This window comes from Phoxinus phoxinus (genome assembly GCF_949152265.1).
Source record: "Phoxinus phoxinus genome assembly, chromosome: 6".
Classification (NCBI taxonomy): Eukaryota; Metazoa; Chordata; class Actinopteri; order Cypriniformes; family Leuciscidae; genus Phoxinus; species Phoxinus phoxinus.
In genome coordinates this window covers 23,230,087-23,245,691 of record NC_136881.1, presented here as the reverse complement: position 1 = coordinate 23,245,691, position 15,605 = coordinate 23,230,087, and the positions used below count along the sequence as shown (strand labels likewise).

General features: G+C 35.9%; 1 protein-coding gene across 1 annotated transcript in view; it reads right to left on the bottom strand.

Annotated features, from left to right (window-relative positions):
- Positions 1-13,725, bottom strand: part of pcca (propionyl-CoA carboxylase subunit alpha) — a 48,145-nt gene extending 34,420 nt beyond the window's left edge. Inside the window, exons 1-6 of the mRNA XM_079614662.1 lie at positions 13,549-13,725; positions 12,559-12,630; positions 9,321-9,368; positions 9,038-9,106; positions 5,537-5,650; positions 5,232-5,285 (exon numbers count right to left, since the gene is read on the bottom strand). Coding sequence (XP_079470788.1) covers positions 5,232-5,285; positions 5,537-5,650; positions 9,038-9,106; positions 9,321-9,368; positions 12,559-12,630; positions 13,549-13,602 — 411 coding nt within the window. The 5' untranslated portion in view covers positions 13,603-13,725. The remainder of the gene's footprint in view (positions 1-5,231; positions 5,286-5,536; positions 5,651-9,037; positions 9,107-9,320; positions 9,369-12,558; positions 12,631-13,548) is intronic.
- Between the last annotated feature and the right edge of the window lie 1,880 nt (positions 13,726-15,605).

Below are 15,605 nucleotides of genomic sequence, written 5' to 3'. Positions count from 1 at the left end.
AAAGGAGATCTGTTCTTTCCTTTGTTAGTCTCGAGAATCGGGAGGCTATTGCTTCCTGGCTAATATACTACAGATAGTATGCCTGAGGCGCGCAGAACCCACGGAGCTCTGTAATTAAAAGAGGGATTTGACCCCATGACTCTTTCAGCTCCAACTGGACCCATGGTGTCATGAGATAAAGGATAAATCTAAATGAGGCAAAAAAAAGTGATCTGTTTGTTCTTGACAAGTGCTTGGGAAAAAAACAAACTAAAGGTGTCAACAAATTTAACTTCTGTAATCAACTGAAGTCCATTACAAATCACTAAAACTATAAAGTAGAGAAAACCCATATGGACGTTTATTTGTCACTGAATCAGAAGTTCACCTGCAGAAACTACTTGATTGAAACCTTGAAGTAACTACCGACAGTTTGCTATTTTAAACAAATTAAGTTTTTAAAAAGTACTGAAAACAATTGTGTGAAGAAAAAAACTAGAAAGCAAAAAATCCAAGAAAAAAACAAAACTATAAAAACAAAACAGGGGACATTAAATTAAAGAAAAAAAAATACATAAATGGCACACAATATCACAGTTTTTTTTTTATATGCTCTGGCAAATTACAGCGGCCCCCGTCATGCTAGAGACCTTTCACTCAAACCCTTGTCTGTGTCTCTGTCAGGCTCTGTAAAATTAAATCCAATAAAACGGTTGGGCCCATTCAGATGTCACTCAATCTCTCTTCCTCCTCCTGTTCATTTTTACACTTCCCTCATGTGTATTTGTGCATGTGGTACATTTAAAGGGCTAAACAACCAGGAACCCACTACAACAACAATAAGAGTGTGAGCCACTAGAAGTGTCGAGAACTTGTGTACAGCTGCGCACGTGAGCAAGAGAACACCAGGATAATGAAAACATCTTGTTCAGGACAAAATCCAAAGAGTGAAAAGGCATGAAAACACACACGCACACACTCCACTCAAACTTTACCATTGAAAAGCGCTTCTCTTTTAACATGCTAAAGAGGCTGTAGAGGTAATCCTAACAGCTAGGCTGAAGCTGCGCATGCCCAGGGGCTCTGGCCAATCGTTTGCGCTGCGTAAAACTGTACTAACAGTCGGGCAGAGGGGGCAGCTATTCAGGATGGGGGCTCATTCACCTCTTATTCATGTGGGGGGTATCGCTATTCAACTGCTAATGTAATGACATCTTCATTTCCACACACACACAGAAGGCAGTGGATGGCCCACTCATCTGTGTGTGCGCATGCGTATAGGGAAATGTAAAAGAGTGACTGGGGGATGGAAAGGCACAGAGAATTGACCAGGTACAGATGTGGTTGAGGGATTGCTTATGAAACTAATTATTTACATTTATTCATATAGCAATTAAGTATATAGGGCAAGCTGGAAGAAAATATCTGGAAAATACAAGATTAAAACAAAAACTTCTAATAGCTTAATATATTACATGAGGCAAACGTATGGATTAAATGAAAGTGCGTATGCTTGTACCACTTTCTGTAAGTCTGTGAATCATTGCATTTACTATTTTCTGTAAGTGATGCATTACTATGACACTCCTCTCTCATTAGTAAGCCCACACACAAGCAGGCTGCTTTCTGAGCAGATTTTCTTGGGGAAAATGGAATTAGTCATGGTAAAACGGGTTAAACAGAGATTAAAGTACTACTATATTAACTGAAAGACATTAATTCCATTAAAAAAAAAAATCTATTTAAAGATTAAGTGTGTAATTTCTGCATCACCAACAGCACCAAACAGTTTCAAATGGGTCTACTTTTTCAGACTGAAGTTGCACACCTTGCTGCCGCCTGCCATTACTCAAGTCAAACAAGTATTCCAGACTCACAACATTGGTTCAGAAAATGCCGTTACAGAAAGTCAAGTTGAGCTTGGTTGAAAAATGGTTGCAATTGATTCTGAAGCTTTTTGCTCTTTTTATGTAATTCTATGAAAGTCTTGAGTGTTTGAATAGTTTTAAACTGAATTTTGCAGAAATTATTGTTGGCAAGGAAAGGAGAGTGACCAGAGGTATTCCTTTTCCAAATGTCCATGCATTTAGATCCTTGCCATCACAAGCTGCATCTGAGATCTCAGAGTAGATCTCTTGACATTCTATATATGAATGACTAGTATGAATGTAATCTGGACATTCGCCATGCTGTCACTGTCATGTGACCCACAGTGTCAGTTGCCATTCCCAAATCCTCTCCCGTGGCCTCACTGGACAGTAAAGTGTCCACTGGATTCACACTTCAAAATCTTGCCAGAAGTAGCGGGTCATCCAAGTACTTTTCATTTTTGCCAACTGATTTACAAATACTGTGAATTTGGACATACAACTCTTTTTCACCAAATAAAAATGAGGCAAGTACGAAAATTTCTCTCTTTGGTTGACTACGCAAAGTATTTCCCTCAAATCTGCATAATTTAACAAGTTATTTAAGGAAAAAATAGCAGATACAATGTTTTGCAATGTCACAATTCATTCCAGCCCATGGGTCAGTTCCACAATAGTGACGCAGAAATGACACATTTCAACTTTTTGAATTAATATCACACAATGAATGGATACGGGCTGGGAAATGTGTATGCATTAAAAATTTTATGATTTCTGCTTGCCTACTAATGACTGAGATACAACCCAAAGCAGAGAAATTCCTCAAAGAAAACTGCTTCTATTCATTGTGTGTTGCTAGGCAGATTTCCCGCCATTGTAGATTTAAAAAACAGTGGTCTGTGATTTATTCACTGCAGGATACCAGTCAAATTGAAAGGTGTCCTCTTCACCAATGCTTTCGACAACCTCGAAGAGACATGAAACAAATCTGGGTTTAGCTGAGCTGATTTGGGTCCCTGACTGCTTAATATTTAACACTTATTTTGACACGCTGATGAATTTTTAACAGGCTCTGTTGATTAACAGTAGGATGTTCTGCCGAAAGCCTTTAAAACTGCACCAGAAAAGCTCATTTATTTAAGATTTTTAGCTAAAAATTTCATCTACAACTACTTCTAGGCAACCTATCAACGTGAGCCCGCCGTTGCTGTGACGACGCCCGGTGTGTGTTTCCCTCCTGCCTGAATGTGATTTATTTCAAAGGAGATCTTGCAAGCACGTCAACGCAGCTGCCGGAAACTCTGCCAGGAGAGTCTTGTGTTTTAAACTACACAGCAGCAGAGAGTAAGAGACACAGACCACAGATGATACACGCACCAGATACAATAAATAACCAGGACTGACTATTATGGACAAAAAAAAGAAACAGAAGGCAAGTAGAGAAACAGAGAGGCGTGTCGTCTTCCCTCATCTCTATTCTCAAATTCTGTCTGTTCCGCCTTCTCTCTTCTACAACACAGCAAAAAGAAGAAATCTGGCAGAAGAAATCTGGAATCTAGATCAAAAAAAGAGAGTGATGGCCCCATGCGAACTCTCTGAGTGTGTTTGAGGCCTGCCATGACACGAAGCATGTCCTTATTTAGTCGTAATCGATTGAAGGGTTAAAAAAAGATGGTAGCTTCTGAGTTTAGTTGTCATGGCAACACTGAGGCACAGTTGGAGGTTGGCACATGCACTTGTCGGCACCGAAGCGCTTGGCTCAATTATTTTGGGACACAGGGGTTAAAGGGATAGCTCACCCAAAAATGATATTCTATTCAACCTTTACTTATCGCAATGTTGTTTCAAATTGTATTTGAATTTACTTTCGTTGAATGCAAAAGGAATCTTTCTTGAATAACATACTCGTTCTTTTTCATGCTATTACAAAAAAAGGGGGCTGGAGCTTTCAAACTTCAAAAACAATGCAAAAGAATAGCATAAAATTAGCCCATTTGGCTTGTGTATTATATATAAAAGTCTTGTACTGTATTTAAAAAGGATTTGCATAAAGTCTAACTGTCTGAAATGTATTATTCACTAAAAATCTCATCCATCTAAGCTAAGAGTTCATGAGGAAAGTTGTGATTTGGTTCACAAAACCCAATCTGAATGATTTAATCTTGAACAAATTCACATTGTTCATATATTACTGACATAGTAGCAATACAAATCTGGTTGAAATTCAGAGAATTTATCCTTTAACAGCTCTCTGGAGGGGAAGGACACCGCAAAACTAAGCTGAAATCAACACATTGTTAAAAACCTCACAATTCATGTGGGACAATTTTATGGTGCTTTTTGTGTCCTTTTTTGAAGCTCCAGTCTCCATAAAACATTGCATGGGAAAAATTATCAGGATATCCATAAACATTTTGTAAGTCACATGGCTTAATAATTCATTTAGGATTTTGAATATCAACCACCTCCACTACCAATCAAAAGTTTATGGTCGGTAAGATAAAAAAATAAAAAAATAAAAACTTTTATTCAGAAAGGATGCGTTAAATAAATTAAAACAGTAACAGACTTTAAAACAAAGTCTTGACAGTAAAGACTTTCACATAGTTAAAATGTTCATTTCAAATATGCCACTGTCAAAAATATTAAACAGCACATGATGTCAACGTTTTCAGCTTATTTATTATAATAATAATAAAATGTTTCTTGAGCACCAAATCAGAATATTAGAATGATTTCTGAAGGATCATGCGACACTGAAGACTGGAGTAATGATGCTGAAAATTCAGCTTTTGACAACACATTTGAAAATATATTTAAATAGAAAAATGTTACTTTGAATCCTAATATTTCAGAATAGTAGTGTTTTACTGTACAGCCATGGTGAGTATAAGAGTATTTTACAAAAAAAAAAAAAAAAAAAAAAAAAAAAAACCTTACTGAACCCGAAACTTTTGAACAGTAATGCAAGTACACTCAATATTACATACACACATTTTTAACAATCAGCACCGGCTACATTCTTAGAAACAAAGCACTGTCCTCCAAAAAAAGGGGTAAGCCAACAATGAAACGAACTGAATGTGGGACTGAATCTCTTTATCAAATGACCCTTTTGGCCTTTCTGCCCTTATTTGGGTTGCAAATAATCTTCTCACCTCAGAACTCACACCTTTAATTAAATTACTACTGGGGGGTCCGAGTTGTTAATTACAAAAAAAAAAAAACTGTGTGTGTGTGTGGGAGGGACACTGGCTGACGTAGAACAATAAGTGAGGGGCTTCTCTGCCCCCAACTCCAACACAAAGTCATTTAAATATTCAACTATCCATTTCTCTTTTCTTTAACTAAACACTTTTTTTTTCATGAAAAAGGCAGACTCACAAGTCTCCTGGCAAACTCCTTGTTTTCGGACAAGAATCCATAGCCAGGGTGAACCTGCAAAAGAGAGAGACAACTTTTAGAAAATGATTTACCTTTACGCATCCAAAGTAAGTGTGATACAGCCAGGTGACATTTCACAGCTCCATCGCATCATTCAGTTATCTTTATAAATAATAGCATTGACCAGTTCACCATGTTAATAATATATGACCTTGTTTATACCAACAAGGATTAGGCTCCAACTGTGCTAAAGTCCCCTGTGTTTTACCTCTCACTCAAACTCACACACACACACACACACTCACAGCTTGAGCTCCAGTCTGCTTGACGGCATTCATGATAGCATCCATGTTCAGGTAACTTTTATTGGTAGGGGCAGGACCGACACACACAGCCTCGTCAGCCATCTTCACATGAACCTAAAGGAAAGAAAAAACACACAGGAAAATCGGCAAAGTCAAATAATATGAAGCAGGTCAATTTAACCCATTTAGGATTTTGAGTTGTTGGAAATACTAGTTATCGTATGTTTTTTTTCTTGAAATTCTCTCACTCTTTCCTTTATAAGGCCCATGAACATGCCTGCAAAGTGTTGACAGTCTCATGTGTTGTGGAATGTGTACACAAAATTACAATGTTTGTGCAAAATTACAATGTTTGCAGAAGGTGTGCATTTTAATCAGTTCATGCATGTTCAGTTTGCTGGAAAACTAATCTATGATCTTATCGTTGCTAGTGCCTTGCTCTACTGTTTAAGATTCAGGATAGCAAAAAAAGAAGTGCTTTTCCAGTTGTGTTAAAATGCTGAAATTTATTTATTTTTAAAATTATAATAATTACACTTCAGTTTATATTCAGTTTATGGACAGTTTAAAAATCATATGCTCTCATGGGGTTTTTTGTAATGTATGAGAAGTATTAATGTAAAGGTTTGCTATTTTGACCAGATTTCGCATAGTCTGATGTTTGATTTGTTTTTGTCATACCCAGATTTTGTAGCAAATACTCAGCATTTTAAACACTCATTTTCATTGCGGTTAATGCCAGTGAGTTCATCCCACAGAAAGCACAAACAGATTGTCTGTGTGGCCAAGATGTCGTCACACACGTTGTGAAGCAACTGTGACAGTGAGCTGACTGAGTGACAGACCTCACAATGGGGAAGCATTAATATTGACAACTGCATCAACAGGGGAGGTTTGGAAAAGGCAAGCTAGCCAACTGCTGCCTCTCTGCTAATGTTCTCCACACGTGCGTAAAAAGGGAGACGCAAAGTTGTTTTTCCTCACATTTAACGAGGGTGACGCAAACAGAGGTGGAGGAGCTCTCTCAAAGATCTAGCAGAGATGCAAGATACTATAATGAGCCCAAAAGACTGAAGCAGCACATACTAACTGCAAACCCTGACATTCTGTACCATCTTATGGCTAACTGAACAATTGATCATTTCATTGTACGTTATTAATCTTTTTGTTTACTAAATTTATATCTTAAATTAAAATGAAATAAATACTTAAAAAACAAAAAAAAAAACAGTCTTGGACAGACACATCTCTAGACTTGTTTTCATTGCCAGTGAGTTTAATGAGTATTCTGTCTGAGTCTTTTAAAGCAGCGCCAAACTTGACGGCTTCCCACCATTTGTTTCAGGAGCCCAATAAACTTCTTTTTCAGTCAGCACCTCGCCTGTTCACCAGAGAGGATGTGAGATAGCCCGTGGGTTCCATTACTTTTAATGAAACACTATAATGCCAAGAACAAATTACTAAATCAATTCATTTATCTTTCTTGGTGTTATAGAAAATGACATTAGAAAGAATGAAAAGTCTAATAAAGGTTGAAGGAAGGAAATTAGGAACGTGTTTGTAAAATCAATCCTGGGGTCAGTATATGGACTTCTAATGTCAATTTGTTCCCCCATACAGAGTCCAGATTATCCCCCACTGCTCTGTTTAAACATCTTCATTTAGATGCTCTTTGGAGGCTGCGAATCAAATGCAAAAGATCCCCACCTCTAACCCCCCCCATCATTCCCCCAATCCAGCACAGAACACAGCAGGGGAACCGAGCAGAGTTTAAAACACTGCCTCTATCAAACTCTCATGCATATGGAATAGGAGGGGGAGAAAAGTGACAGCTATCAATCATGGGAACAGAGGATTACACTCCATGAAAAGATAAAGGTGAGAGGAGCAAAAGCTTTGGTTTATCTTGCAATGCTTGTAAAAGACTAGTGGGGTAATTTAGATATTAGTAGCAGACTGCCTCCAGATGCCTAACCTGCTTCAGCAAATCTATTTATTCAATTTAAATGAAGTCTTCCTGTACTGTATATATGGGCAGTTACATTAGTAATCTCTTATTTTATATGCAAGGAGAGTCCCCAAAAGAGACCCCAAAAGTGATACAAACTTGTAATACAAGAATTTTAATTCAATTATACCATCAGGATAAGAATTTGAGCAAGGAATTGAAAAATTAAAGGGATATTCCCCTCAAACATTACAAATTCTGTCATCAATTCTTTCCAAACCTTTTACTTTCTTCTCTGGAAGATTCAATATATTATTTTGAGAAAGGTCTGCGTTTTTTATTTTGTCCATACAATAAAACACAATGGTCACCAACTGTTTGGTTATCAACATTCTTTAAAATAACTGACTTACTCCACAGAGGAAAGAGGGTCATATTTATAGCAACATGAGGGTATGTATGCAGGTATCTTTTTTTAAATCATTGAATTATCTTGATTTCAAAAGTTGGTTTTAATGCTTTTTATTTGTTATGCCATTCCAGAACCAAAGGTCATTTACATGACAAGAAGAGAATAGTTTTTAATCAAATGACAAACAATAAATAAACTCATGAGAAAGAAATTCTGAAACGCTTCCTAGTGAGAATGTTATAAAATACAGATTTGATGGTTTATAAATCACATGATGGTGGTTTTTCTCCTTTCAATGAAACACATTAAGGAGTCTAGAATGTACAACAGAAATATTTCCAGCTAAAATTAAATATGCATCTCAAATTTTAAATCTATTGTCAGACTTTTAAGCTTCACTGTATTTAGCCAAGTTTCCATCCAAAGTTGCGAATTAAACTTTTGCACAAAATTGGAATATCGCATAAAACATTTGTGAATAAAGTGCAGTTTCCAATCCATGTGTTGAACAGAACAAAATCGTCACTTCCTGGGAAATTGGTGCAAAATATCTGTAATAAAAGTGGAAGTTTTTGCAACCGGAGAAGCCACTGTGGCTCTTTTTCCTACATCATAAATGACTTGCGTCTCAGATCGCGCAGACGAAACGCAATTACCGCTGTCAGGTTACCTTGTGTCCCGACGCCTGGTGTTTGGGAAAGCAATCATGCGAGATGCTTCTGGGAGGGAATTAATCCAAATCATTTTAATGACAGACTTTGGCTCAGGCATTCCAGAATGATCAAACCAACATTTGAGATGCCGTGCAATGAAATTAGTCCACTGGTTAGTCCAATTATCCAATCGTATCCTCTATTGAGAAAGTCACGTGAGGTTTTTGTTGCGCATTGAAAGATTTATTCGGTAAATGTGTTTCAATCGTAGTTTATGCGCATGTCTTCTTAACGGATAAAAAGTTTATCCACCTCAATTGAGTGCATGAGTATTTTTATGCACATTTTTTGAATTTAAGCGCATCTTGGCATTTCCATCCAGCGATTTTTTATGCGATAATCCAAAATGAGCATAAAAATAGGTTTATGGAAACATAGCTAGTGTCTATATATATATAGGGTACTTTTAAATATTACTTTTTCCTCACCGCACTAGAGTCAACATCACTGTGAACAGCAACTGTCTTGATGCCCATCTTCTTACAAGTTTTAATCACCTATGAATGGAAAAGAAAAGAATTAAGACATTTGACTGTACAAAAATATATGTTTATATTTCATAGTAATAAATCTGCCCTGGAAGTTCATGTAAACAATACACGTAGAACTTCACCCTGATTAAAATGAAAATGGCCTAAAGACAAATGTAATGTTTTGCCATAAACACACTGAAAAGAACCTTCCTGGTGAAGAACACACACACTCGCTTACCCTGCAGGCGATCTCGCCTCTGTTTGCAATGAGGATTTTATCAAAGGTCTGTGGAAAGGAAAAGGGAACAGGGCGATTAAGACATTTGTTTTGTCAACACTTGACTTGTCCACAGTGTGTGTGTGCTCTAACGCTGACTAAAGCTCATTTAGCTGTAAGTGAAAGCTGTTCAACACAACACACACTGCTTTTTAGATGACAAGAAAGTAAACAGAAGAGATAAAAATCTTTGAGAGCAAGTTCTAAGTGCAAAACTGAAAAAACTAACATAATTAAACAGGTACATCAGGTACAAAAACTACTTTAACCATGTCCAGACCGTAAATATTAAAATGACTGTTATCTATTCCATGTAGTGCAATGAACATTCACAAGTTCTAATAGGGAGATCTAGATGAGTGTTAAGGTGGATGTTAGTGGGCCTTAAACATCAAAGCATGAGGCTTCGCTAATGTTGTCTGCCACATGTAAACAATTTATGGAAAAACTGAAGGAAGTGTCTGCCAATAAACCATGTGTCAAGATGAGCCTAGGGCAACGTGTCTCACAAGAACACATTCCTAAACTCAAAGCATATTTCCCCATTTGCTCATATATGCTACACCCCCAATTCCCCAACACACATACACACATAAACAAACAACCTCCAGGCAAAGGTTGATTGTTTGAGAATGGTACATTAAAGCTACTTGGATGCATAGGGTTTTGGGAGTGTAAAGGTTTTTTGACCCTTGAACATTTCTATTTTGTGTTTCTCAAAATAACTGATAGATCTTAGTTTCCTCCGTGGATATTTATAAGTAGATACTTCATTTGACTGTTCTAAACACGTCCGTCATCTTGGAAAGGTACATTTTCAGATGCTACTCATCACTCTCACTAATAAATCAATGAATTTTCATTGGAAATGCCACAAAAATTTGATTTTGAATATGCCACAACGCATGCGTGAGAACTGAGAAGAAATGATTTTTAAAATGGTTCTAAAGTGTGCACTTCCTGTGTGCATCATGTTCTCAGTTCTCGCACATGCGTCGTGGCGCTCTCGTGAACTCACGTCAGAGGCCCACACAGAGGAAATGAATACTTGAATAAAGTCGTTATTTTTTGCGCACAAAAAGTATTCTCGTCGCTTGATAAACTTAAGGTTGAGCCACTGTAGTCACTTGGACTATTTTAGCGATATTTTTACTAACTTTTCTGGGCCGGCAGAAAGAAATTGCCTAGAAGCCTATGAAGGAGTCAGACAGCTCTCAGATTTAATCAAAAATATCTTAATTTGTGTTCTGAAGATGAACGAAAGCCTTACGGGGTTGGAACAACATGAGGATGAGTAATTAATTACTGACAGAATTTTCATTTTTGGGTGAACTAAGTATTAGTATGAGTATTATAATGATACAAATTTTTTTTTAATCACAATCATTAATAAGGGAAACTAAATCAGTAACTATTACAAACCAAAAGGAGGACAACATAAAACCATGACAACAAATTAGATGAAAAACCACAAACTCCATTTAACAACCAAAGATATATATAGTAGGCTTCTCTGAAGATGAATAACATTTACAAGAGTTGATAATCAATAATAATTTACAACCAATAATCAATATTAATTTTCATTAACATATGCAAAAATATCAAACATTAATAAATCCTGTGAAAATTAGGGGTTTAAAGTCCCCCTGTGGTAAAAAATCAAGGTTTTTGATGTCTATGTGGTGTGTTTAATGTGCTTTAAGACAAACCATGTGTACATTCATGAATCAACAACATTGCTGAGTTTTAACTCCTTAAAACTGCAGTGAAAAATAAATATATATATAAATATTTATCTCGCTGGTGTTTCTGACATCACAAACTACCTTGTAACCAATCATGTCAACGGGCCGGCGGGCTTTTAGCATGTCATTACTATGCTGTGAAGCAGAGTAGTGTCACAAGAGATGCCAGGTTATCCTGGTATATTTTTCTGTTGACGTGAAAAAGCAGGTACTATTATAAATATAGTAGGTGAATTATGTATATGATTACGTTGTTATGATGCCTATATGTTGCATATATTACGTTGTTATGATGAACTATATGGCTTTCTCGTTTCTCCACTGACGTTCTGAGTTGTTCAAACCGTTTCTGAGGATTGTTAGAAGAAAGACTGAGATGGCAAACGGGAACATGGTTTGTGTAACATTAGCAATACATTATTAGCTGTTTGATAATGTATTCAAGCAAAAGGCTAATCATATTAATAACCTTTATGTGTCCGAGGTTAAAAAGAGTGATACCATTCTGCAGCGTTTACCGAGTAAGTTGGCCGAGTGAATCTGTGAGCTGGCGTGAGCGAGTGAAGGCGAAGCTAATTTGCATATTCATAGATCCACGTATAGTAAATGAAGCAAGGGTGTAGAGTTGCATTCAAGCTATTTTAAGGCATGAAAAAAATTCACAAGATTTTTTTTTTTTAAATGGCATTTTGGTGAACAAAGATAAGTTTTAAGGGATAAAACCCATAAAGCTAAGTGGTTTCTTAGTTTGATAATTAATCTGCCATGTCATGTTTATGACATATTTATGACAATATATGTTGTCTTGGTATTGTCAAGTTGTTATGACACTGACAGGTTATGATGTATAGGTTTATGTCATAACAAAGACATCTCAAACAATGTCATATTTGCATTAAAAATGTCATAATTGAGCGAAAGACACTTAATGGCAGTTGTCATAAACATGTATAAACCCTCATGTCATGTCATGATTATAAAGGTGTCATGTCAGTCTTATGCACACCCCTTCAAGTAAAGTGTTACCCCAAATCCTAACCTTCACCCTATAAGTACATGTAGTTCATTTATATTACTCAGTAATTAAATGTATAATTAAACTGTAACATAGACACCTTCATATAAACATAAAAATATTTACATGTGAATAACTAGGTCGCAGATGCACAGTCAACATGCTCTCGAGTGTTTCATGGACCAGCTTAGATCGCTGTATAGATATGGTTCCCTCAATCCTCCATCCTGTCATCAACAACATATCAATTGACAAAAGACTGACGGGACTCGTGCACCTTCAGTGTTTGACTGGCAATCTATCATACAGTCTGACAAGCAACAATTGTATAGGAGAGTGAAAACTCACGCAAGGACGGAGGAAAGGAAACAAGGATGCACAATTAAAGAAATGAGAAGCATCCATTAATACAAAACACTTCTTTTATCTGACTTACCTTCTCATTTGGGTCATTCACCGTAGAGTATCGGCAGATTATAACACCACACCTCTGCTTAAGATAGACATGCTAAAAGACAGAGAGACGGTGCTGTCAGCAATAAATGGAAACATTTATTCTAGAGATGCCCAAACCCAATGCTCAAACCTTTGATTTGTCATGTCATGCCATATTACAAAAAAGCATGCCACTGAAGCAGTTCTTCACTTTAAATGTATAATTTTGTTTTAACATTTTATGTTAAAATATAAGTGAATTTGATTATTTGGATACAGCATACTTTTAGCCCACAGACAGCACTAAATCATGTTTAATTTTTAGTAATTTAGCCCTAAATCGTTTAAATATTATTCATAAGTCTGAATGAAACTTATAAACTTCCTACAAGAAGAAGATGGCTCACAGTGAGAGAAACAAGGTTTGGGATTCACAGTTTGAAGCAGCAAAGAGCAAAGAGATTCATATTCTGCCTTGACTGTCATTGATTAAAGTGGAAATCTATGCAATATAAGCTTTCAAAGTAATCATTAGTTGTGACGTCAATCACAAGAAAATTTATATTTTAGTCAAATATTCATTACATGTCTGTTGCACAGGCGTGTTTAAATGCCCAGCGTTTCCATATACATTAGGCACAGCTGAATCAGCAAGCGAAAACACTTCATGGAATCATTTTGACATTGACATGGGTTCACAGTCATCAGTGATAATAAAGACATTTGGTTGTTTCTTTCTGCAACGACAACAATGAAGTACACGTCACATCATTATAAGGAGAAAGTGATGTTTCATAAATAAATCTTTTCAGTTGCCAATCAATGAAACTGTCCGTGTGTCGTGTCAAGTGAACTTTCTTGAAGTCTAAGACAAGCATGAGCTCTTAGTCAGATAACGTTGCAATGCTTTAATCATAAATCAGACAAATCATCAGATTCGTTATATGAATTGTTCTCCTACAAGCAGCGGTTTTAGATAACAAACGCTCACCTTAACAGCATGCAAAACTCTTTGAAAGCCTGCAGCGCTTCTGTAAGCCGCCATGATAGTCAGAGCTGCTGAGAGCAGAGCGGCGCGCACTCTAGACGTCACAGACAGAATTTGGGGGTGTTTGCCCTCTCGACCAATCAGATGTTCTCGGATGTGTCAGAGACCGAACTGTGTTCCGAGGAGAGGGTGAGACAACAATTGGAAGAAGTTGGGCGACAGGTTGCTGATGAAAACCGTGACCTTGGAGGCTAATCTAAATGTATTATATTGTATCAGCACGAATTGCTAGTATGACTAGCCTATGCATTATTAAAGACTGTTAATTTTTCATTAAAATAGGTGCATGTAAATTATTTATTTATTTATTGATTTGCTGTTGGTTAGATTGTTTTAAATTTGTGCACATTTTTACTCAGCAGATATTATCCTTGTTAATTATTTCCTTGTTTTGTACTATTGCGACACACTTCCTTAAATTAGCCTAGCTACATCTAGAAAACTTGGGATTCAAAGATCACGAATGTTGAACAATATCAATTTTACACCTGTAGGCTAGGCTATTAGTCATAACACAATTTGAGTTCTAAGCATAATTGAAGTTGTAATAATATATGAAGAATAATAATAATCTGAGACATTTTAAAGCATTTTGGACCACCATATATCACCATTTTTCATATGATCTGTATTCCAATTGCATGCACTTACAATAGGCTACGTGATTTTTTTTATAAAAATTGTACATTCTTTTCAATTATTACATTTATTTAATATAAAGTTTTAAGCTTTTCCCTCAATTTATTGTCCACTCTGTTATTTTCGACTTCTCCCTTTAAATGAAAGTTGGGCAAATTAAATGACATCATATAGCTGTCATCACTTCTTTGGAGGGAAAACACATTGGGAACGTGAGTAAGATCCTATTTTCTATTTTCACCCAATTATAGGCTATCTTTCACATTTGATGTGGTCCACCCTGTTAAGGAAAAATTAGAACGAAATACAATGGAAATATTAAAATTAAAATTTTAAAGACCATAAAATTATTTATTAGATAGACCTTATAGCTTATTTTTGCTCAGATATGGTGCAGTGGCTGATTTTAGGTCAGAATGTCCACTCTGTTAGTGTCCACCGTGTTAGAAGACCTAACTGAGGGGACACAGTAGTGATTGTGAAAGTAATTTTTGTTTCAAGTTGAAGAATTGTATTTTGGTAATGCTTTACATGTTGGTTCCCATCTAAATCCAGTTCAAACTAATTTAATATTGTAACTGATTGTATATATAGAGATATAAATTCACTTTCATTCTGTCATCACTTTGTCCACCCTGTTAAGCATCTTTTTTTTCTCTCCAATAATTAAAAAAATTCAGCAGAAAATTCAGTGACAATGAATACTGGAGTATCAATAATGCCTACTTTTAAAAAGTAAACAAAAAATGCCTTTCTAATGCATTTCTATCTGAAAACAATACACAATGTTTAGTTTAGTTTTTTGATAATTTATTAGGCTTTTAAAGGAACAAAAGTACATGAGCTGCAAGATACTGTGACCATAAATCAGAATCACAACTTAGTATTTGAAACTATTGTTCATTTGTCCCTAACAGGGTGCACATTTTTTATCTTTTATTTTTTTTTTATAAATTGTTCATTTATTTACCCCAGCTTGACCAAAATCTTTTACATCACCCTATCATATCACAAAAAAATAAATATATATATATATATAAAAAGAGTTTGATTTTCTACATTTTATGATGGCCAAAAGTCACCGAATTACACCATTTGTATTTCACAGTATTTATTCAGATACATTTTTTATGTCTTCTTCGTGACACTAAGGACTTAAACACAAAATGTTTCTGTAGCTCCCTGAAACGTTATATTATCTTGGTTTAAATAGCCAAGTAATTAAGAAAATAATACAAAATAATAATTATTAGTTATTTAAACAAAAGTTTTAATTTACACAAAGGAGAAAACTTTCAGACCGTTTTGTGCCCGTGATGTCTTTACGATGTGAAAAATGTCAGAGAAACACAAAATGTGAA